At 55.7% G+C, this 21,464-nt stretch overlaps 2 protein-coding genes across 2 annotated transcripts; both read left to right on the plus strand.

The window, feature by feature from the left end:
- The first annotated feature begins 6,939 nt into the window (after positions 1-6,939).
- LOC122379922 (venom protease-like) lies at positions 6,940-8,259 on the plus strand. Its single transcript, XM_043362578.1, has one exon. The coding sequence runs from the start codon at positions 7,004-7,006 to the stop codon at positions 8,096-8,098; it is 1,095 nt and encodes a 364-aa protein (XP_043218513.1). The 5' UTR covers positions 6,940-7,003; the 3' UTR covers positions 8,099-8,259.
- Positions 8,260-19,470: 11,211 nt separating this feature from the next.
- On the plus strand, positions 19,471-20,601 carry LOC122379892 (deoxyribonuclease-2-alpha-like). The gene has a single exon (XM_043362471.1). It carries the CDS (start codon positions 19,471-19,473, stop codon positions 20,599-20,601), a length of 1,131 nt encoding a protein of 376 aa, XP_043218406.1.
- Positions 20,602-21,464: the final 863 nt, after the last annotated feature.

A 21,464-nucleotide genomic window follows, 5' to 3' on the forward strand; every position in this document is an offset into this window, starting at 1 on the left:
CGCAAGTCATAAGCATGGACGTAGGTACCGCGCGAACCCGACCGTGCCATTGCACGGTAGGCGATCGGGCCGGTCTAGCCTCGCGAAACCTCAAAGACACTTTTTTCCGAAAATTGGAAAACAACGCATACTAGTCGACAGAAAATTCATCAAAGATTACGATTAGTGCATTTGCATGGCTCAGGAGACATTTTTTCGTAGACAAAAGTATCGTTAACCCGCGCCCCGTAGGGGGGGGGGGGCGAAACGGCCCCCCCTGTCCTTTTCGGTCGAATATCTCCTAAACGGCTGGAGATATCGCCACCGAACTTTCAGGACCCCTCCGGGCATCAATTTTACACATTGTGACCAAAAATTTTTCCAGAGGCTATGATAGGTTGGCCACAAATGACGTCAGAGTAACGTCATGTTCTGTCATTTTCGACCGAAAAAAGACCTTCGCGAGAAGACCTGTCAGGACTACAGCTTTGAAGATACAGAAAAATGATCAAGACATAAAAGGTGTAGAATTGACAGGGCTACAAAACTGCTATCTCAAATTTTTGAAATTTTTGAGTTTTGACCCCCAAAAATCAAAATAGCGTTTTTTTGGATATATTCGCCAAAAAATCCAAAAAGTTTTTTGAGTTTCGAAAAAACCGGAATATATGTGATAGTGCCTACCGTCTTCTATCCACATACCAAATTTCAGATCGATACCTCGTTTTTTGGCCAAGTTATAGCGAAAAAACTGTTCAAAAATGATGACGTCAAATTTTCAAACTCAATTTTTGGCAATTCTAGAACTCGTAGAGCAAAACGAAGACCACCATTAGACTCCCCGTGACGAGCTGCATCGAATCAATACCCATTTTATGCAAAAATATCAACTTTGAAATTTGACCTAATTTGACCTTACCTTGACCTGACCTTCACCAAAACGTGACCTATGCTGGCTCCAAAGGCTGCCTAACCCACATAATCGCATTTGTCATGTAAAATGGACCATAAAACATGTATCACACGACACATTCATATTGTGACCCCCGGTGACCTGACCTCGCTGTGACCTGACCTGGTATCAGTGACCTCAGATAGCAAAGTATGTGTTTGACGAACAATGTACCATCGATGGTTTTCAATAAATTACCAATTTACTCGCTTTCACAGCACATTTCTTGAATTGCCTGTGAACGGTGAAAATCTGACCTTTGACCTGACCTGTGACGTCATCGGTTTGACCTAGGTCAATGAAATTTGGTCACAAGGTAGTTCCCGGGTGGGGCTATCGAACGCCGTTTGAATTTTGAAAATCGGCCGGTAACTTTCCGAGATCTTAGGGGGGGGGGCCGAAACGGCCCCCCCCCCTACGGGTGGTAGGGTCCGCCGGTAGCCCTACGGGGCGCGGGTTAAAGACAGCGTTCCGTAACACTTCATAAGGGGGATAATCACAGCCGATTTTTACGCTCTTTGAATATTTTGCGGAACGATGAAATTGCTAGGTGTTGAGCATCCATTTTGCATGGAAAGTGCAATTTAGATGTTTAGACGATTCCGCCATAGAAAGCAAGTAGACAAAATCAGTTCAAAATGTCTTATAATTAGGTTAACTTTTTATATTTTTTTTCTACCACTGAACATTACGTTCACTGAATTAACCAAGCCCAGCAAAAAAGTTTTACGAGGATGACCTGAAAATAATGCTGTATCGCATGCACTAAGACACTATCTATTAGGGGAGCCAGTGAAAATTTGCAGCAACTTGCAGCCCTGGCATCCAGACACTTTTTTCTTCTAAGGGTTGGCCGTGGCTTTGTGCACTTGAGCACAAGTGGTAAATGCCTCAAAGAGTGTTTTCGCGATAGCTCAAAACACCCAGGCAATAGAGAGCTGCAACCTGGCATACCTGACCTTTGATGCACGCTGGATCTTGTGACACCAATCGCACCTTCAAGTCAGGTCAGGTCACTGACCTATGACGTCATACATGAACCTCTGCACGATCCTCAGATGTCGCAACCTTGCAACGCTCTCAGTGCCAGAGTAACTTTCACGGGGAGGTGAGACTTGCAGGACTTATTGTCCTTCAGAGGTCTTACAACTTGTATATCTCAGATTTTTCCTAAATGTCACATAAAGTCAGGTTGGTCACGTGACCTCACCTATAAGTCAATGGGGAAATATGAAAGCTGTTATTTTGGCGCCAGGAATGATATTCAATTGTCTCAAGTACATGGAATCGTTACTTCATGCACTCCTTGCAAGACCTGATGCTGCATTTTTGCATTGTTGACCTTGCATGACGTCATTTATGACGTCACTAGGGTCATACGAGTTTTTCGTCAATAACTCTCGATCAAATTGAGCTAGAGAGTCGACAAGGTCACCAATGGACTCCGGAAGACCTGCCGAATCGAATGATATGCGATATGACCTCCTTCGACCAACTTCGTGATTTGAAGACCTCTGACCTGACCTTGACTCGAGGTCAAGGTCAGGTTGACCTTACGGTGGCCTCACCTGAAGAAAAGTATACCATTCGACGCGCCTGAGCAAAGCGAACATGACGATGTCAAAATCATGGTTCTGCGGCCATTTTTTGCGAAGTTATTTGCCAAAAACCAAACCCGCTGCTTGGGTCACGTTATGAAATGGGGCCTTGCCGGGCGAGATTTTACGCTGTTTCATGATATGTATAAATTGGTAGGGCATAATCGTTTGAATAAAAAAATTGGTTTGGAAGCAATTTTCTACGGAGGTACACACCATTTCAATGTCCTACCCAGCTCATACCGTCATAAATTTCGACCTACCCTCAAAAGTAGGTTCATGCGTTATTCGAGCAGCAATTAGGCAAATTGCAAGCTCGCCACAGAGCACAAATCCTATAAGAGATAGTCCTTATTTAAAACATATGCTCATTGGATATTCAAGAAGGTTGCTCCTAAATATTGTGGTTCTTGCTTCAAAATCATGGATGTTATGAATGCCGATAGGTTTCGCGAGGCTACACCGGCCGGATCGCCCACTGTGCATTGGCCAGGACCGTGGCCCTAAAGGGCGCATACCACGGCGGCGAACGTTAGAGTTGGGTACAGTGTAGCTGTGGTGCTGCCGTTATTTCAGTAGATACAGCGATAAACAGATGGCGTGTTGGTATGCCGAGGATTCAACCCATGCATGTCTGGTATTGTACCCACCATAGGCGACGAAAAAGGAAACTACTCACTATGCTTCCGCTGGAGGAAGACTCACGTATGACGTAGTATGAGACCAAGAATGCCATAAACGCATGTCTGGAGTATCGGAAGTTGCGTCGATGCACGTGTGGTGGATAACTTTTAGCTGGGAGTGACTGGCGACTTAAGTAGTATTACCTACTCCTTAATTATTATTAGACAGCGAATTGCTGAACGTTATGGCTCGTTATGGAACGTGAATGGCTCAATACCGATGTATGTACATGGTTTTTATTGGGTAATAATTTCGAATTCGATGGAAAAATATATTTATAAGAGCACTGCCTCGTGGACCAGTGAACAGCTTCGTTGTTGAGTTATTGCAGGGAGTTAATCCATAAAATATTTCCGTTTTCTGTGATTGATGCATGCCTCAACCCTGAACCATTTATTGTTCAGTCTGAAACCGGAAGCCATTGCTAAACGATTTAACTGGCTCCGCTATCTAATCGCAGCCACCAATCATCCATAAGTTCATGAAATAATTTGCTGACTTAAACAGCCAATTAAGGGTTGGCTCCGCCCAGTGGCAGGCCAAAATGCCCGTTGTTTGAGCGCAGAGAGCATCAATTTCTCGGCACTTCTAGACCGACTCGGTCTCGGGGCGGACCGCAGAGTCGCAGCTCTCGGGGCGCCACAGCAGTCCTGCTGCCGCGGGAAGCATTGTAGTATTGCTGACCTATGCGAGGGATCTGGTAACGTTTGCGCCATGAACGTCGTCCTCCGCGAGCTTGCACATGCCAGGATGCTCCGCCTCGCCTTTGGCATTTTATGTGCCGTGGCAGCGTCCGTGGCCGGTTCTGCCGCCGTGCAGACGGAGCCCGGTGCTCTGAGGGATAACTCCTCGGACAGTGTCGCTGAAGACGCGCTGCCGCTGGACGTCCAGCTGGCGGTGCTGCGGCAGATGCAGCTAGAGCGCCTGCTGCCCGACGGAGACGGCCTGGGACTGACCGTGTGCGGGGACCTGCCGCCGGGCCTGCCCGGCTCCGTGTCCGAGCGGCTGAACGGGCCGGTCACCGTCCGCACCTGCCGCCGCTGCCGGCTCCCGTTCCGCGCCGAGCTGCTCTCCGAGCGGCCGATGCTGCCGCGCGCGCTGCTGCAGGGCGCCGGCTGCGAGTACTGGCCGGGCGCGCGGCCGCTGCCGCACTGGTCGCCGCGGCCGGCGGTGCTGCTCGGCCGGCTGGACTGCCGCGCCGCCCTGCTGCGGCCAGAGCTGGACCGGCTGCCGGACGCGCTCTGTCTCCAGCTGGATGGCCGTCCGCCGGGCACCGCCGAGCGCTCCGGCCGTCTGTTCCGCAGGACGTTCGCGCTGCGGGCGGTGCGTGAGATCGGCAGCTGGAGCTCCTCGGGAGGGCTGCACATCACCGATCGCCGCACGGGCGTCCAGTCCGACGGCAGGATCATCACAGACGGCACGCCGCTGCGCGTGGCCTTCGTCAAGTACACCGCGGACCGCTACGACTGCCGCAGGTCCCCGACCAACAACCGCACGTGCAGTGAGGTGGTGCTGGAGACGCTGATGCCGATGTACCGCGAGATCCAGCTGGACCTCGAGGTGCTGGCCATGCCGCGCATGTACAACGTCACGCTGGAATTTGTGGACGCGGCCCAGTTTCCTCCGCTGAAGCGCCGTGACCGCACCTCGGAGGGGGCCAGTCGCGCCATCGGCCTGCTGGCGGCCGGCGGCGCCGACCGCACCTGGCCCTACCAGGGTCTCACGCTGAACATGTTCGCCCAGCCGGTGTCGATTGTGGACGGCCACCGGCTGGTGTCGTTCATGTTCATGACGGCGCGCCGGCCGCCGCAGCTGTCCAGCGCTCAGCTGGTGCGCCTGTTCTCGGCCGACACGTGGGCGGCCATCGCCGGCAGCACGCTGCTGGTGGCCGCGCTGCTGGCGGGCGCGCCGCGCCGGGGCGCGCTGGGCCGCGGCGCGCTCATGGCGCTGGCGCTGCTGCTGGGCCAGAGTGTGCCGCTGGGCGCCGGCCAGCTGCCGCCCCGCCACCGGCCGCTGGTGGCAGTCTGGGTGGTGATGTCGCTCGTCCTCACCACCGCCTACCTCAGCGACCTCATCAAGGCGCTGACGGTGCCGCTGTTCCAGCCGCCCCGCACCGCCAAGGACCTGCTCGAGCAGGATTACCGACTCCTCACCGAAATCCGCCACCTGAAGCTCATCTACTCGCACTCGCCCAGCCCGCACGTCCGCGAGCTGGCGCGCACTATACGGGTGGACACGAACAGAGCGGACATGCCCCAGGCACTTCTGCAGGAGCAGTTCGCCTTCACCCTGGAGAAACGCACCATGCTCGAGTTTTCCGTGGAGGTGATGCGTCGGTCGGACGGATCGGTCCTGTTTGACGACTTCAACTTCGGCAGCGAGTTGCTGGGCCATATGCTGCTGGTGCGGCTGTGGTCGCGGAACCACCCCCTCGTGCCGCACCGCTCCCTCAGCGTGGCGCGCATGATGGCCAGCGGCCTCATATCGGACGGACGGTTCGAGGAGCAGGCGCGGCACCTGGGTCTGCGCGTGCGCGCGCGCGCCTGTGCCCGCCGCCTGCCGTCGTGTCATGCCGGCGGCGTGGTGCGTCCGCTGACCGTCGCCAACGTGCGCGGCCCGCTGATGTTACTCGCCGCCGGCGCCGCGCTGGCGCTGCTCGTGCTGGTCGCCGAGCTGGCCGTGGCTCGGCTCACAGGGCCTGGGTCTCCGGCGGCCGACGGGTCTGACTCTGCCGGCCGTCCACCGGCGCACACCGACAGAGCCTCCCGAGGGAAGAGCGCGCCAGCGAGGCCGGAGGAGCGCACGTCGGGACTGCCGATACACAAGGATAAAATGGGCATGGTGTCGCACATCAACGTCGAGAAGAGTCTTGGGCAACATTTTCTGAGTGATGAAACTAATGGCAATGATTCCTTTACATTTCCTTACTAACTACTAAACTCACCGATAAGCCGTCCCAACCTCACCAGTAGTCAAAGTCATTGCATGATGACCCAGTTGTGTGTGTCAGTTAAATCTCAACAACGGCCCTCTACCGTGACACCGCCTATACGGAGACGGGCATGGCTCGTCAGCGTTATAGATCCGTGACCAGGTGACACCTGACCGCAGGTCACCTTTTCATATGGCTTTTTCATATGGCTATCGGAAGGTATGATCATGAAGTTTGAGACACATCTTTTTGAGGGAGCACATTTTGCCATCGAAATTAATTAACCACAATGTTTAAAGAATCATACAGAATTAATGCTTTCAGAGTTTCACTCTCCACTGGTATCGATGTGACACTTCTTGGTCACCTAGCACCAGCCATGTCATTGGGTTTCCCCCAGTGCAGTGGTGTAATAGTACGCATTGACCGTTCAAGGATCTGCGCTACTCGTGTTTCAACTACTTACACTTTATTCGCTGCATGCAAGAACATTCCGTTGAAAAGCTATAATAAACGAACTCATTCATGTGGCCTAATGCCTCGTGCCGTCACAATTCCTTTAAGATATCGATGTGTTAGTCACGCCGCCGTCCCCCACCAGCGCGCCGTGGTCAATGCCACGCGCTGTTGCAACTTGCACCACGGTTACCGTACATACTCCGGCGCCCCGTGCTAGCGTGCGGCGGTGAGTCACCGTCCAGTTACGGCCGACGGCCGTGGGTGGCATCGCGGCGCGTTTATAAACGGCACGAGACGATGGATGGTCAGATCAGTGTGTCCCCGGCCGGCGCCGCGAGAGGTCGTGTCGAGTGGCCGCGCCGGTTCGCAGCAGTAGGTACCCGACTACACCGTGCTGACATGGCGGCGCTGTTCGTGGCGGCAGCGCTCGGCTGTCTGCTGGCCCCGGCGGCCGGCTTCATCGCACGGCCGATCCTGTTTCCGGGTCCGACGGCGTGCACGGCGCCGAGCGGCCGGCCCGGCGACTGCGTGCTGCCGGCCGACTGTCCCGCCTCGCACGGACCGCCCAGTCGGCGAGCCTGCGGCTTCCAGCAGCTGCAGATCAAACTCTGCTGCGAGAAGCGGCCGACGCGTCCCATGCAGCTGACGTTCCCCACCCCTGCTGAGCCGGAGTCTGCCGCCCTGCCGTCCAACTGCGGGCTGGGTGGCCCAGCCGGCCTGGAGGGCCGCGCGGTGCCCAACATCTCTGGCGGCCGGCCGGCCGACCGCTCCAGCTGGCCGTGGGCGGCGCTGCTGGGCGAGCTGTCGGCCGGCTCCGAGCGGCCGCGCTGGCTCTGCGGCGGCGTGCTGCTCGGGCCGCGCCACGTGCTCACGGCGGCCCACTGCGTGGCCACCCGGCAGCTCAACCGGCTGGTGGTGCGGCTCGGCGAGCACGACCTCAGCGCGGCCAGCAGCACGCGCCAGGAGCGGCGCATCGCGCGCGCCGTGGTGCACCCGCAGTTCCGGCGCAGCCTGGCCGACCTGGCGCTGCTGGTGCTGGCCGAGCCCGTGGAGCTGAGCGTCGGCGGCGCACACCCCATCTGCCTGCCGCCGGCCGACGCCCGGCCCACCGGCCGCAGCGGCTACGTGGTCGGCTGGGGCCGGCTCGGCTTCGAGGAGGAGCAGCCGGACGTGCTGCAGGAGGCGCTGGTCACCGTCCAGCCGACGCCGCCGTGCGAGGCGCTCTACCGGCGCACCCGCGAGTACGACACGCGCTTCCCGGGCGGCTGGGGCGGCAGCGTGCTGTGCGCGGCCGACGAGCAGGGCGGCGCCCGAGACGCCTGCCAGGGCGACTCGGGCGGGCCGCTGTCGCTGGAACGCGCGCCCGACGGCCGCTTCCACCTGATCGGGCTAGTGCTGGAGGGCATGGGCTGCGGCGGTGACCGCTTCCCGGGTCTGTACACCAGCGTGCCGCACTACGTCGACTGGATCCGCCGCGAGGTGCGGCGATCGTGACGGCGCTCGCTGAAGGGAGCCGTCGTTTTCTCAGGTGCTGTCAAGCATGAAAAAAGTCGAGGAGCAGGTGAAGCAAAGCTACCTTGTAAGAAAAGACATGTGGATGAGTAGGACCTACGCGAAGGACACCCAACACGTTTCAATTTTGCATATAACCATAGGAGGGCGGGAGGTCCAGCTTTCTAACTTCGCTTACCCATTTCAACAAATCAAATTGATTTTATTTGTGCTTGTATGAAAACGATTTGGAGCGATATTCATAGATAAGTTGTTCTGATTGTTATTGTTGCGGTGTTGTCTTGTTTTGTTTGCTCCATATGATCTCATTCGCTGTAATTGCGTAGGTGTGAACAGTTTTGCGATTTTAGTCTGTTTGTATTAGTGTCCCGATATGCATGACTTCTGCAATTTGCCTATTGTGCACGTGAACTGTAATTGCGCTTTTAGAGCAGAGTATCTGTGTTATGAATATGAATGTATTTATATTCTGTATTTTGAGTCGCATGTTATGTCGTGTTCGTTACACAATTGATACGTATGTTTGTTTTGGATTACCTTTAATAAAGATCTGAAGAGCTACTGAATGATAGAAGTGATTTCCAAGCGCATACGATTACGGGATCTATCATAGTCATACCGGGCTTCTCAAAAAAGTTAGACGGATTTCTTTATTCGAATAGAGGACCCCTAACAACATTTAAGCAAAATCAATGCACGTCGAAAAACGGAGAATTGTTCGTAGATTTATATGACACCATGGTTTGAGCTTAAAAAATGAAGCCGTGGTCTTAGGAAGTAAAAGCAAAACTCGTGAAATTATGCTTTCCCAGACTAAGTCGGTCGGTTCGACACCACGGAAGATCCTCAAACACTTTAGGGCAAAGAGAGCAACATCTTGAAACAAAATTTTCCACATTGTTGACAAGTTTCTGGCTCGAGGAAGTGTTAACAATAGGTTCACGCAATTCAAGGAACACAGCGGCGGCCATAAACCCAATCAAAGGCTCACGGCGAACACCACTCGTGTGAGAGATGCGCTACTCAGACTGTCAATGGTCAGCGATATCGGGTGGCTCTGGCGACGTTTTGGAGGGTTCTGCAATATCAGGATGAGCAGAGATCCGGAAACGCTTAAGATCCAATGGTTCCAGCAAGACGGTGGCACGCCAATACCGCTAAAGAAAACCGAGAGGGGCTGTGGGAGCGCTTCGGGCAGCGCGTGATCCCGAGGTTCGAGACACGCCCTTGGTCGGCGAATTCTCCGAACATAACCCCACCGGACCTTTTCCTATAGGGCCACCTCAAGTCCCAGGTGTACCAAAACCACCCAAAAAGTTCCGAAGATCATAAGGATGCAGTGAAGTCAGCGGTGTGCCGTCTGCAGCCTTCCGTGGGTCGTGCTGCAGCAGAGGTCGCGCTGCGCCGGGCTAAACTGTGCATCGAGCAAAAAGGGAATCATCTCGAACATGACCTCGGCGCGGCTCAGAAAGGCGACTGCCGAGGGTCGAAATCCCCTCAAACGAAATGTCTTTGATGAGGCTTGGGTATTATGCTGAACATAATACCCAATTATGTTTTGTTACACTGATACACCCGTCAATACGTTAGTTATAAAATCGTCTAACTTTTTTGAGAAGCCCGGGCTACCACTAGAGATACGCTGACCGCATCATCTGCAGCCGACGGGGGTCAGTGCTGAACATAATACCCAATTATGTTTTGTTACACTGATACACCCTTCAATACGTTAGTTATAAAATCGTCTAACTTTTTTGAGAAGCCCGGTACCTACTATAGCGTGATGATATCTATCGTTTGAGCATTCAAATGAATGAGCTTTCTCAAATGAGCATTTATTTGGTTCAAGTCAGCGAACTAATCCACCGTTTAAGCATCACATATTTTACAGCATATCATATGTACGATATTCACAAGTGCATACCGAGACTGCAATGCGTACAATACACTACTGCGGGGTCTTCGGCAACTGGCTGGTGCTGGTACTGTTGGGGTCCATTGCGTCGCTCCCAGGCCCCAGGGCTACCACTAGAGATACGCTGACCGCATCATCTGCAGCCGACGGGGGTCAGTGCTGACTCGCCGGTCGGTGCCCGCTCCAGTGCCGATGCTCCCGTGCCGCCCTGCTCCCGAACCACACCCCGTCCCGGTCAGTTCGGACCAGTTCGGGCAGGTAGCGCCTCGGGTACAGCGGAAACCTGGTCCCCGCGGAGCTTTGCCAGTCTTCAACCTCCTCGCCGGTGTCGGAATGTTCCACCGGAGGGTCACCCATGACGGACCTTCGGCCCTCGCCTTCAGACTCTTCATCCAGAGAGTGTCTCGTGTAGCAGCCTTTGGCAGGATTTCTCCCGCAGCTGCCGTGGGGAGACGGTCGTCTGGGTGCTCCTTCGAGCCGGACGCTGCGGTACCTGCGAAGGTGCCGCCGCAGCAGGGCTGGCGAGACCTGGCGTTTGGATACGTTCGACATGGCCCGCCTGAGGTTGGTCGGAGACGGCTGGCTCTCGTCAGTCGTGCTCACCAGGTTGGCCGTCAGGCTGAACCGTCTCGTGGGTGGCTGGATGCCCGTGGAAGGGTCCTCTCTGGAGGGATTTCTGGCATTCTTGGATGGACGGACGCCACTCGGACATCCGACGCCCTTCTGAGTGATGTGCTCCCTCATCTCCTCCGGGCGGTGTGAAGGTGGTGAGCTGGAAGTGAACGTCTGCGGGCCGGTGTGCGGCGGCGCGGACTGGTCTTCCTGGGCACCCCGCGACATCAGTCGTCGTCCCACGGTCGTCAGAGGCTGGGCGACCACCACAGTCAGCACCGCGGCCGTCGGCAGCACCACCGACAGCGTCAGCAGCCACGCGCTCAGCACCAGCGCCAGCGACCAGGGCTGCGCGTGCTGCACGGACAGCCAGCGCGCCAGCAGCGCCGGCACCAGCAGCAGGTAGCCGGCGGCGCTGACCCGTCGCAGCCACCGGAACCCGGCCATGGTGACCAGGCGGCCGAGCGGTCCGCCGTGACCCAGCTGACAGGCGGCCACCACCCAGCAGACCGAGAGCGCCGTGCACGGCCCAGACAGCGCAGAGAAAGTGGCCGTGAACCAGAGCGGCGCCGGCGGCGCGGCCGGCCCGGCGAACGGCAGCACGCAGACAGCGCGCGCCACCGGCAGACCGACGGCCAGCGTCCAGCCGCAGGCCAGTACCGGGACGTTGCCGCGCAGAAACGACGGTCTGTCTCGGCGGGCGTGCAGCAGGATCCCGGTCAGCAGGCCCAGCATCCAGGGGCCGGCCCGAGCGTGTGTGGCGGTGATCACGAGCCTCCACAGCCGCTGGTTGAGCTGTAAGTCGTGGGTGGTGGGGAGAGCCGGCAGGCTGTGGAGCACGGTGATGGTCGGGGGCGCGGCCATGGCTGCCGCGGTGAGCACCACTAGCAGAGCTGTGCCGAACCGGGGCAGGCGGACGGAGAGCAGCACCAGCAGCGGCGACACCAGCCACAGCTGCGCCTGCACCGCCAGGAACCAGGCGTGGCCCAGGCAGTGTCCGAGCGGCGAGTAGTAGTTGCTGAGCAGGGCGAGCACCGGCCACCACCCGTTCCGCTCTGCGCACGGCCCCACCACCAGGTCCTGCGACAGCTGCCGCCACGCCGGGCCGTCGCTGACGAACGTGAACGCGCTGACGAGCAGCAGCAGGGAGGTGCCGATCAGCGCCAGCAGACGCACGTAGCGGCCCAGCAGCACGAGCAGCAGGGCGCGCAGCCGTCCGGCGGTCAGCCGGCGGCGCAGGCTGTAGCCGGCAGTCAGACCGCCGACTGCCAGCAGCGCGTCGTATCCGGAGAGCGCGGCCAGCAGCGGCCGTAGCGGGCCGGCCAGCGCGCCGTGCAGCTCCGCCACGTTAGTGTAGGGCAGCGTCACCAGCGAGCTGAGCAGCGTCAGCTCCAGCGTCAGCCGGTTGAAGGCCAGGCAGGCCAGGGCGTCGGCGGCCGGCAGCGCGCTGGCCCGTCCGCCCAGCGCCGGCACCAGCCGCAGCCAGGAGAAGGCGTCCAGCACGGCCTGCGTGGCGCGCCCCTCCGACTTGCCCTCTGTTCGCACCACCGCGTCCACCACCGTGGCGAACCCCTGCACGGCGGCCAGCACGGCCAGACAGCAGAGACCGACCAGCACGGCCGCCGGCAGCGTCCGCCAGTCGGGCGCCCCGGCTCCCACGGCCAGCTCCCACGCCACAGCCGCGGAGGTGCGGCAGTTCCTCGCATCCACGTGCACGTCTGTGGCGCCGAGCGCGTCCCGCAGGCCGTGCTCCACGTCGGCCGGCGAGCAGGAGGCCGGCACGCAGCGGCCCAGCTGGAAGGCGTCCATGTGGGGCACGCTGCCGACCCCGTACAGCTGCGGCAGCGCGCTCAGACTGCGCGCGCTCCGAGCGGTCCCCTCCAGGGCGGCCCAGCGCACGTAGGCCAAGCAGTACTGTCCCTGAACGCTCAGGCCGGAGGCGCCTAGCTCCACGTTCACGCCGGTGCACTGGTCTGGCGTGCCGAATGCAGCCCAGCGGCCGGCCAGCAGCCCATCCGGCAGCGACGGCTGGGCGTCCAGCATGGTGAGCGCCCAGCTCTGGCGGCGCAGGAGGCCGGCCAGCAGCACCCGGCTGTCGCGCCGGCACGACGAGCCGCGCCCAGACACCGGGCTGAGGATCTTCAGCGCGGTGCGCGCGCCGGACGACGCCACTTCCAGCGCGTCGTGCAGGTGGATGCTGGAGCGGAGCGAGGGGGCGGGCGATCGCGCCAGTGCTGAGGTCAGCAGCAGGCACCAGGCGGCCCACAGGAGCGGCATGGCGGCGGGGAGATGGAGCAGGAGTGTGGCGCGTCCCGCACTGTCCGCAGACCGGGAGACGGCAGACTGAGCTGAGTACTCGCAGCGGAGTGGATCCGCGCCGCGCCAGCCGCGTCGAAAGGGAACGGAGCCCGTGCTAGGATCTGGCTGATAGGACATGGAACGACCAATCGTGCAAGTGAATGGCAGCAAACATAGCTCCAGGCTGAAAATGAAAGTGGCGCTACTGGGTGCTGTAACTCCATATCGTAAGATGACGTTGATAGAGTGACTCTTTTGACTGTTTATGCATCTTGGCGAAACGGTTCGTATCAGATTTCTTTCCCCTCCAACGCCTATCATTCATCGGAAGTCTACTACTGTGGGTATAATAGCACCTGTTGCATTGACCGTGGTGAAGGATTCGGAGGGAATGTTGGACCAGCATAACATCTGATGGCATGGGAGTGCTTTTTATTTATTAGATGTGTAATTGGATTGGTAGGTACTATTATCTGATAGCATAATTCGCGATTTCAATCAGCGGGAACGTAACGATAGGATGTTACAACTGATAATAACGACGAGCGTTTACCCGACAACCATCGACGAATGGCCTAACATTTAAAATTTCAGCTCTTCCACATCAGTTATGTAGATATTTATGATTGACTTCAGTAGCTGGGTGATACGTCTTTTCATTAGCTCAACGAGTGCTACCAATGTTTTACCGATGTCCGATATATTCGTCACAAACACGTTAAAACAAAGAGCACTCTATGTTGTGATCTTATATCTGCTTTGCAGGACCAATTTTATCATTTATCCCTTTTAGGTTCACCTGTTCCCTATGAAAACCGTCAAGATCTTAGATCAGGTGGCATCTCTGATCTCTCATAGCTTAGCCGCATGTAGTCATACAACATAAGAGTGGATTTTCCGCGGCGTAGTACGATCCGTTTGTATGTAACGCGAGCCTCGCCTCACTCGATGCGGTTATTACCGGGTACATTATGGGCATTCTCCGTCTGGTGAGCGGCAGTGTGCCGAGTGTGCACTGTGGTCTGTGACTAATCGTAGCGCTGCAGAGCCGGCCTTGCGCGGTAGCTTCTGTGAGTAATGCTGGTCAGTGGCGACAGGAAATCTCCTCAACATCACGTCTACAATCGTGCCCCACTTCACCACTCACCAAAGAAGTGATCAGCTGCCAAAAATAGATGCCCTGCACCAGTTGCAACGCGACCTGAACTCACTTTCCTGATATTGGGGTTATTACTAAGGACACGACACAGAGACAGCAGACGAGACAAAGCATCTAACGGGACACGTGGAGACATTACCGATATCCGTCTCTTCATGTCGAGTGAAGGACAATCGCCTGCCGCAGCCTTGTCCCACTGATATACCGACCCACTTATATACCGACTTAGTCGAATTAGGTAAATCATATTTCAATTGGCACAGCGCTTGGAACATTTCCTTACACAGGTTGTATAAGGGATTGGCTATTGTTTGTTTGTTGGACGCTCCCCAGCCGACACACATAAAAATGTGCTGAGACACATGTTATTCTCCCCTTATAGGTAGGACATCAAGGTCTACTCATCACGGCTAACGGTCCTTTTCCAAGGACACTTTCCGTAGCCACTAGCCAATTAGGTACCTATATCATAGCATTTTGATATCGGTCACTTAAGGTCAGGTCAATTTTGCGACCTCTCCGTTATAAGTCAAGGGGAAAGATTGAAAGGCGCCTATTTTGGACGAACGTCATTCTTAACACCCTCAAACACTGAACTACCTATGTATATGCATGTAGGCATGACACACTGAACCGGGAAATGGCACCCATGTTCTTATGTTATGTTCCTTATGTTCCTTATGTTCCCGAGCTTATCTCAGGTCACGAAAGGTATGCAACACTTTTTCGCTAGCAACTTTTGATAAAAGCATGCTAAATTGCTAAAGCGATGAAAACACCTTAGATGAGTTCAGCTCGGCGATACGGATCGACTGATGCAACACGACTTTTCTGGTCAGGTCATGACCTTGACCTGAGGTCATTCAAATTGACTTTTCAGGGTCAAATTGTAGTTCGATGCGTTTCCACGAGAGGAACACGATCGGAGTCCGAATAGGAGGCGTCGAAAAGGCATAGACTCCGCAGCTCTGACGCAGACAGTGAATTTTGTGTCCTACCCTCAACTACCAAATGTTTTTGAGCTCCTTTTTTCTCAAGAGATTCAATCGTGAGGCGCAAACTTGCTGCAACACGTAAAGCGCCTCTATAAGTTATGCACAATATGCATCTGCAACATAATTTAAAGGCTCTCTCCCAGTCATTAGCTGGAAAACGATGAGACAAAAATTTATATCAGAACATGTCAAAATATAGGGAACTAGAAGTGCTCACCGCTTGCAAACGACACCACCTTGGAACCGAAAATCTTGTCCCTACAAATAAAACGCAGATGTTGCAAGAACATAGGTACAAAGATGGACCTCTGTACAAGTGTGCAGAGGTCTGTTGTACAAATGATACATTTCAGTTTTCCTGTTTATATCGAAAGGGCGTTTTACCCCTCCTTGGCGTCTTACCCCACTCTCCCCTACCTATTCGTAAAATTTGAGGACATACCTATTAGCGAAACAACTTAAAAGCTCTCGAATGCACTTAAAGTTGAACACCTAGGCATCATTATGGGAAATGGCTTCCTGTACCTAGCCAAAGCTTCTCGGCAGTTGCTGAACCATGGACTGGTCTGAGTTGCGTAATACGTTGCGTTTCCAATAGTCCATGCGGGGAGCGGATTTCCTCCTGGTGGCTGCACGCGGTGTGCACTGGAACAGAGTTCCGGCATGCTGCGGACTGGATTGTGGCATCTGATGTGTCTTCATAGTCAGTACCACATGAACAACCCGATCTAGGTCTTGCATATGGTTTGACCTACCTAACTATAAACACTTATTTTCGAATTGTTGAGTGGATTATGTTCACACAGGTGCCATAGACGTCATCTAAAATCAACACCTTTGTCCTTTTTTAAACCAACTCAATAGTGACTTTTCAGTCATTCGCGGGGTGTTCTTCCATATCCGCTTGCACGTGCCTGTTGAAACGTGGTGGCCCGTGCTATCTGAAAGAATCTTGGCCCATGTGAGCCCTTTCGGTATAGTAGTGGTGTGGGCAGTGTGACGATGGAGCGGTAGATCAGCCCAGAACAATGGCCTCGCTCCCACTACTTCCCGGTCTTACCACGCTGGTCGCTCTCGTCGCGACTGGCGATAATATTTGAGTTGTTCTTATACGTCAATCGGTTATCGGTGTGAGAAGCGCATTGCGACAAGGCGGCTCGCCGACTCCACGTGTCGCTCCGTCAGGGCGTCACCGGCGCGGCGGCGTTGGCATCTTGGGCACAGCGACAGTCGTTGTTACGTCGCCGGTAACGCTGTCGTCACGTCACCGGTGACGCTGACGTCACTACGCACGCACGAGTGACGTCGAATGGGCGTCAGTCGGGGTATCACCGCCGTCCACCTCCGCGGCCGGCGTGAGAGGAGGTGACGCAGACGGCCGTGGACCGGTCACCGCAGGTGCTCCCCCGCGGGAGGCCGCCGAGACGGGCCACCGCCCACCGACCGACCGCTCCGGTCACCGCTCCGGTCAGGCAGGGATCAGATCTGTCCCTGCATGACGGGTGATGAATATGCACCGAGCTCTCCCGCCTGCTTATGACGTGTCTGGCGCCTGCAGTACAAATCATCCAGCTCGATTTACAATTGCATACTGCAGACTGTCAGACTTACAACGAATGCGGATGTTGTAATGCTTATCTCATATGTCAGTAGAAGCATCACCCAGATAACATTTAGACGTGTGACTCAACAACGAATCACATTACCGCATCGTGATGCATTTCAGGAATAATCGTACACAATACACATGCTGCGAGCTACCGGGTGCGTAATCGGTAATGAATGGATAAGGAATCGGTAATGAAAGGAGCGTCCACGGCCGAGCCATTCTCCTTGGTTGAGGTTCCCTCGTCCAGGGGTAATATAGCTCTCGTCCGCTGGCTTTGCTCCACTCGGCTTTGTTCATTCATCTTTCGTTCACGTCCCAGTGCAGTGATGAACTGTACTACTCACCAGTGGCACCACAACTGAGCTCGGTCGTCGCCCGGGCGGCAGCTGTGGCGGCTATGACCAGCAGCTGGGCTGTCACTGACCGGGTCAGGCATTCAGCTCATCCGGGCCAGTTCGTTTGTCAGGCTCGGTATTTTAGTGCGGGTCACATTGACTGGTCAGCTGCCGGGCAAAATTGAAATGTTACCGTCATACGGGGGACACACGAATGCACATCTGTGCTTGGTGAGTGTTTCAATTGTGCCGTTTAATAAATTGTGATGTGTGTGATTGAACGACTATGTATGATATTAGATATTAACTTCTAATAACAACGGTGAGGCCATTTTACTTCAGCATGGCGGCGGATGAGAAGGGATTATAACGGAAATGGTGGCAGAAAGAGAGGACCTTTTTTCGGCCGGCAGTTTCCAGCCTTCCATTCAGCTCAATCTGAAACAAATTTGAAAAAGAACGGACTCAATCAGTGTCATAGAAGTTAATCAATATAACTGTCCAAAGTTCGAAAGCAAGAAGTTGATTAAATTTTCATACAAAGATGATAATGATGATTTGGCTGTCGTCGTTGATGTTTAGTTCAGGTAACACCGTATAATGTTGCGTATATAGCTGTAGACTGTTGAGTGATCGAGCACATCTTTTATTTGTCTTGCAACTCCGCGCAATAATTCCCTACCACTCCGACGTGAGAGTGACGGTCGCCGGTTTTCGGGGACCGCCGGGCGTCATCAGTGACGCCAGAAATCCGACCTCCGAGGCCGGGAGATTATGGAGATTTTATTTCACTCGGCCGCCGCGCTAGACTCAAGCCACACTTCTTCTGAGACTGATCCCCACACAGTAATATGATCACCATGCTGACGGCCCGGCGACTCAAATACGCCGGCTGCGGGCTGAGGAGAATTACAGAGCGGCGCTCAGGTAAAAGACGGTGTTTTTCTTGATCACATGGAACGGGATTTTAGGACGGTTGTACGACTCCGAGCATATGCATGACGGCTTTATGAATGACTGCAACAGTCCGTTCAGACATGCTCAAACACCTAACGACTGAATATCTATCCCGTGCACGTCCGTGATCTTGCCTCTCACCGCGAAACGCCACCAGGCACCAGCCTTCCCTCAAACACCTGCACCGGACTGGATCACTCGCGCACCTACTCGAGAGTCTATCAGCGTCGTTCCACGCCATCGAGCGTCGATTTCGACGCGCCAGCAACAGATGACGTGCCGGGCCGACTGCCGCGGGCTCGTCGGAGGCCGGCGGAGGAGAGGAGAAGCGGGAGAGGAGAGGAGAGGAGCGCGGCCGGCAGTCAGTGCCGCCGCCGGTGCTCTCCCGGTCGGCGGCGGCCGTCGGGCGCGACGGCCGCGACGGGCGCGACGGAGACGACGCGGCGGTGACGGAGCCCGGAACAGGTGAGCGAGACGGCGCCACCTGCAGTGAATCTGAGTGGGGTTGTCTGTATGAGGAGGGTTGCTAATTAATTCGTCACGAACTACGGTGGTTCGGTGTGAGGTGCGAGGTGGTCACGTATTTGTTTTAGCCTATAGGGGTAATGAAAGTTCCGTGACAGGACACCAGATATCTTCCGGTGGTCTGTGGGGACGAGGGAGTTCAGTCGTTTTATTTCGGTGTAGCGAAGGGTCGTGCGAAAGTTGTAATTTGTTAGCTAATGTAATATGGTCAAGCTTAATTTGATTCTAGTGCTTTTGGTCCTGAAACTAGTCGAATATTACCTGTATTATACCTTGCGAAGCAGATGTTTCGAGAAAAAAAAACTTGTTGCCACCTGGAAACGGCCCTGGTTTTAACGTGATGAGAATGGCCTTCCCGTTTCAATAATCAATTATCGTGGAAGGCGGTGTTAACGTTTTTTCCAGGTTGAGTTCATGTGAAGGTCACCGTTTTACCAAGCAGCTCTGCAAGCCACTTATTTTGTTCTCAATGTCATCAATTATAACTTCGACTACACCAGCTTATAGGAAACGCCGTTTTGCAAACGGCGCTGCGGATCTGGAGGGAGCAACGGTGCGGTTTTCGTGCACTACATATCCGATTAGTGTTAAATTTGAGGTGTGAGCCGTCACCTGTTCCCAAGACACGCCGGCGCCGCGCCCTCGTCGTCTTTCTTTTTATTGTTAAATAAAAAGTGCTGCACTTAATTCGGACGGTACGGGGAGCGGCATATGCAAACACAGCTCGTCAGTTCCCTCAGCGCTCTTCGGTACTCGGGACCATGTGGGGGCATTTATTCTCACACTCCACGCGCTATCTTCCGAGACACCCCGCGGTACACCGCACGTGCGAATGGTGTGACCGTTCCCATCAGCGGAGGTCAGTTTAACTGCGCCGTGTCACCGGTGAGGGGGTCAGGGGCTCCCAGTCGACCCGACACCCCCGGCCGGCGCGGCTGTGACCGGTCCGATGGCGCTCCTGCTGACCCTCCTGCTGGCGGCGGCTGCCGGCGGATGGACCGCCGCCCAGCCCTCCGGCCGCTCTTCCGCCGGCTCCCCGCTCGGCTGCAGGGACCAAAACAACAACCTGGTCGACTGGTACGTGCTGTACAAGCTGCCCATCCTCACCTACGCCACCGGGTTCGCCCGCAACGGCTCAGCGTACCTGCACTTCTCGTCGGCCTCGACGGAGGGCCAGTGGAGCCTGTCGGAGGTGTCCATCGACAACCCGCAGTCGCCCCCGGGCCTGACGCTGGCAGACGTGTACGATCAGCCCGAGCGGGACGGCCTCCAGTACGTCTTCTACAACGACGAGTGGCCGGACGGCTCCACAACGAGCACCGAGGGTCACACCAAGGGAGTGGTGGCCTTCGAGGGCGACCAAGGCTTCTGGATGATCCACAACGTTCCCAAGTTCCCTCCAGCGCCGAAGGAGGGAACGGGATACAGCTACGCCAGCAATGGGTACAGCTACGGCCAGAGCTTTCTCTGCATCACTTTTCCCACCAGCGAGCTGGCTAAAGTGAATAAACAAGTGAGTCTCAACGAGCCCTACTGCTACGCCTCCAAGGATTCCGGAATTCTGTGCCGACCGAAACAGGCGAAAGAGAACGCTGGTGAACCCTACTTCCCCAGTCGCCAAGATCGTTTCTCGAAGCTGAATAAGCCTACTCAACTTGGAGAGACCTCCAGCGTCGAGTCGATCGTCGGCATCTACGGCACCGAGTTCACCACCTTCGCCAAGAGCCGCGACTACGGCCTGGACCTGTACACCGGGCTGGTGGCTCCGACGCTGACCACCGGCCTGTTCGCTGAGACGTGGCGGGCCACGATGCCGTCCTACTGTTCCGGCCGCTACACGGTGGAGAATGTCCGCAACGTCACAGCCAGCACGGCCAGCGAGGCGTTCGACTTCGGCACCACCAAGGACCACAGCAAGTGGGCCGTCTCCACCAGCGGCGCCCTGCCGTGGGTCTGTGTCGGAGACGTGAACCGGGCCGACTCGCAGACGAGAAGAGGCGGCGGCACCGCCTGTCTCAGGGATGAGCGCCTCTGGAATGTCTACCGACAGACGGTGACCGTTTGGGAGTCGTGTGCTTAGAGCACGTCTGTTACTGCCTTCGTCAGTGATAATGAACATCAGAGCCTCTAAAAAAATGCATACCATTACCTTGATGTAGATTGTTAGGTAAAGGTACCATTAACCGGTTATCAGAGAGACGTTATGCCCATCGTATAGGTATGTTTAAAGAAACGAATCTAGGTACTAACTACATAAACCTCTTTGAATGGGTTCAATGCTCGAAAAATACTATAAATATACATATATTTACTCTACCTACGCCGATCTTTCTTGGTGATTGATATTCCGGCAGCCTTTCTGGGAAGCCTCTGATTAAATTGATTCCGCGTTGCGTCTTCCGCCAACGCAAACACACAACCAGCCCGGAGACAGGGACAACAATATACGCATCTGGTGTCGCTCAAGATGAATTTCATGTTTATTCATCCGTGCTCTCTGCAGTTTGGACGCATATTTGACACAGCGAGGCACTGCAAAGACACCAAAACGTGGTACTGTGTGCGATGAAATGGGAAACAGCAGCGACAGCACGGAAACTAGAACGATGGGCGAACGACCCCGGCGTGACACAGGGACTGCCGAGGCGACGGCGGTTGGAGAGTCGGGGGATGCACCAGCCCACCGCGGCAGACGCACTGGGATGTTCCATTTGCCGCCGTTCTGAGAAAGGAGCCGGCAGAGCGATAGACGGCGAGAGCCATGAGGTGCTGATGACGCGTGTCCGGCCGCCGCCCCGGGGACCACAATGCAGACGCGATGGGCCCGGAGACGCCTCCGGATGCGGCCGCGCCGGAGAGCAAGGGGCGGCGAGGTGGCCGGAACAGGAGCGCGGCCGGAGGCTGCACCGGCGCGGAATGTTGCGCCATGCCACCCTCGATTGG

This window comes from Amphibalanus amphitrite, unplaced genomic scaffold (assembly GCF_019059575.1).
Source record: "Amphibalanus amphitrite isolate SeventyFive unplaced genomic scaffold, NRLGWU_Aamphi_draft 000087F_arrow, whole genome shotgun sequence".
Taxonomy (NCBI): Eukaryota; Metazoa; Arthropoda; class Thecostraca; order Balanomorpha; family Balanidae; genus Amphibalanus; species Amphibalanus amphitrite.

What these genes read in the sequence shown, in the direction of transcription:
- LOC122379922 (XM_043362578.1), top strand. Translation starts at nt 7,004, where the DNA reads ATGGCGGCGCTGTTCGTGGCGGCAGCGCTCGGCTGTCTGCTGGCCCCG.
- LOC122379892 (XM_043362471.1), top strand. Translation starts at nt 19,471, where the DNA reads ATGGCGCTCCTGCTGACCCTCCTGCTGGCGGCGGCTGCCGGCGGATGG.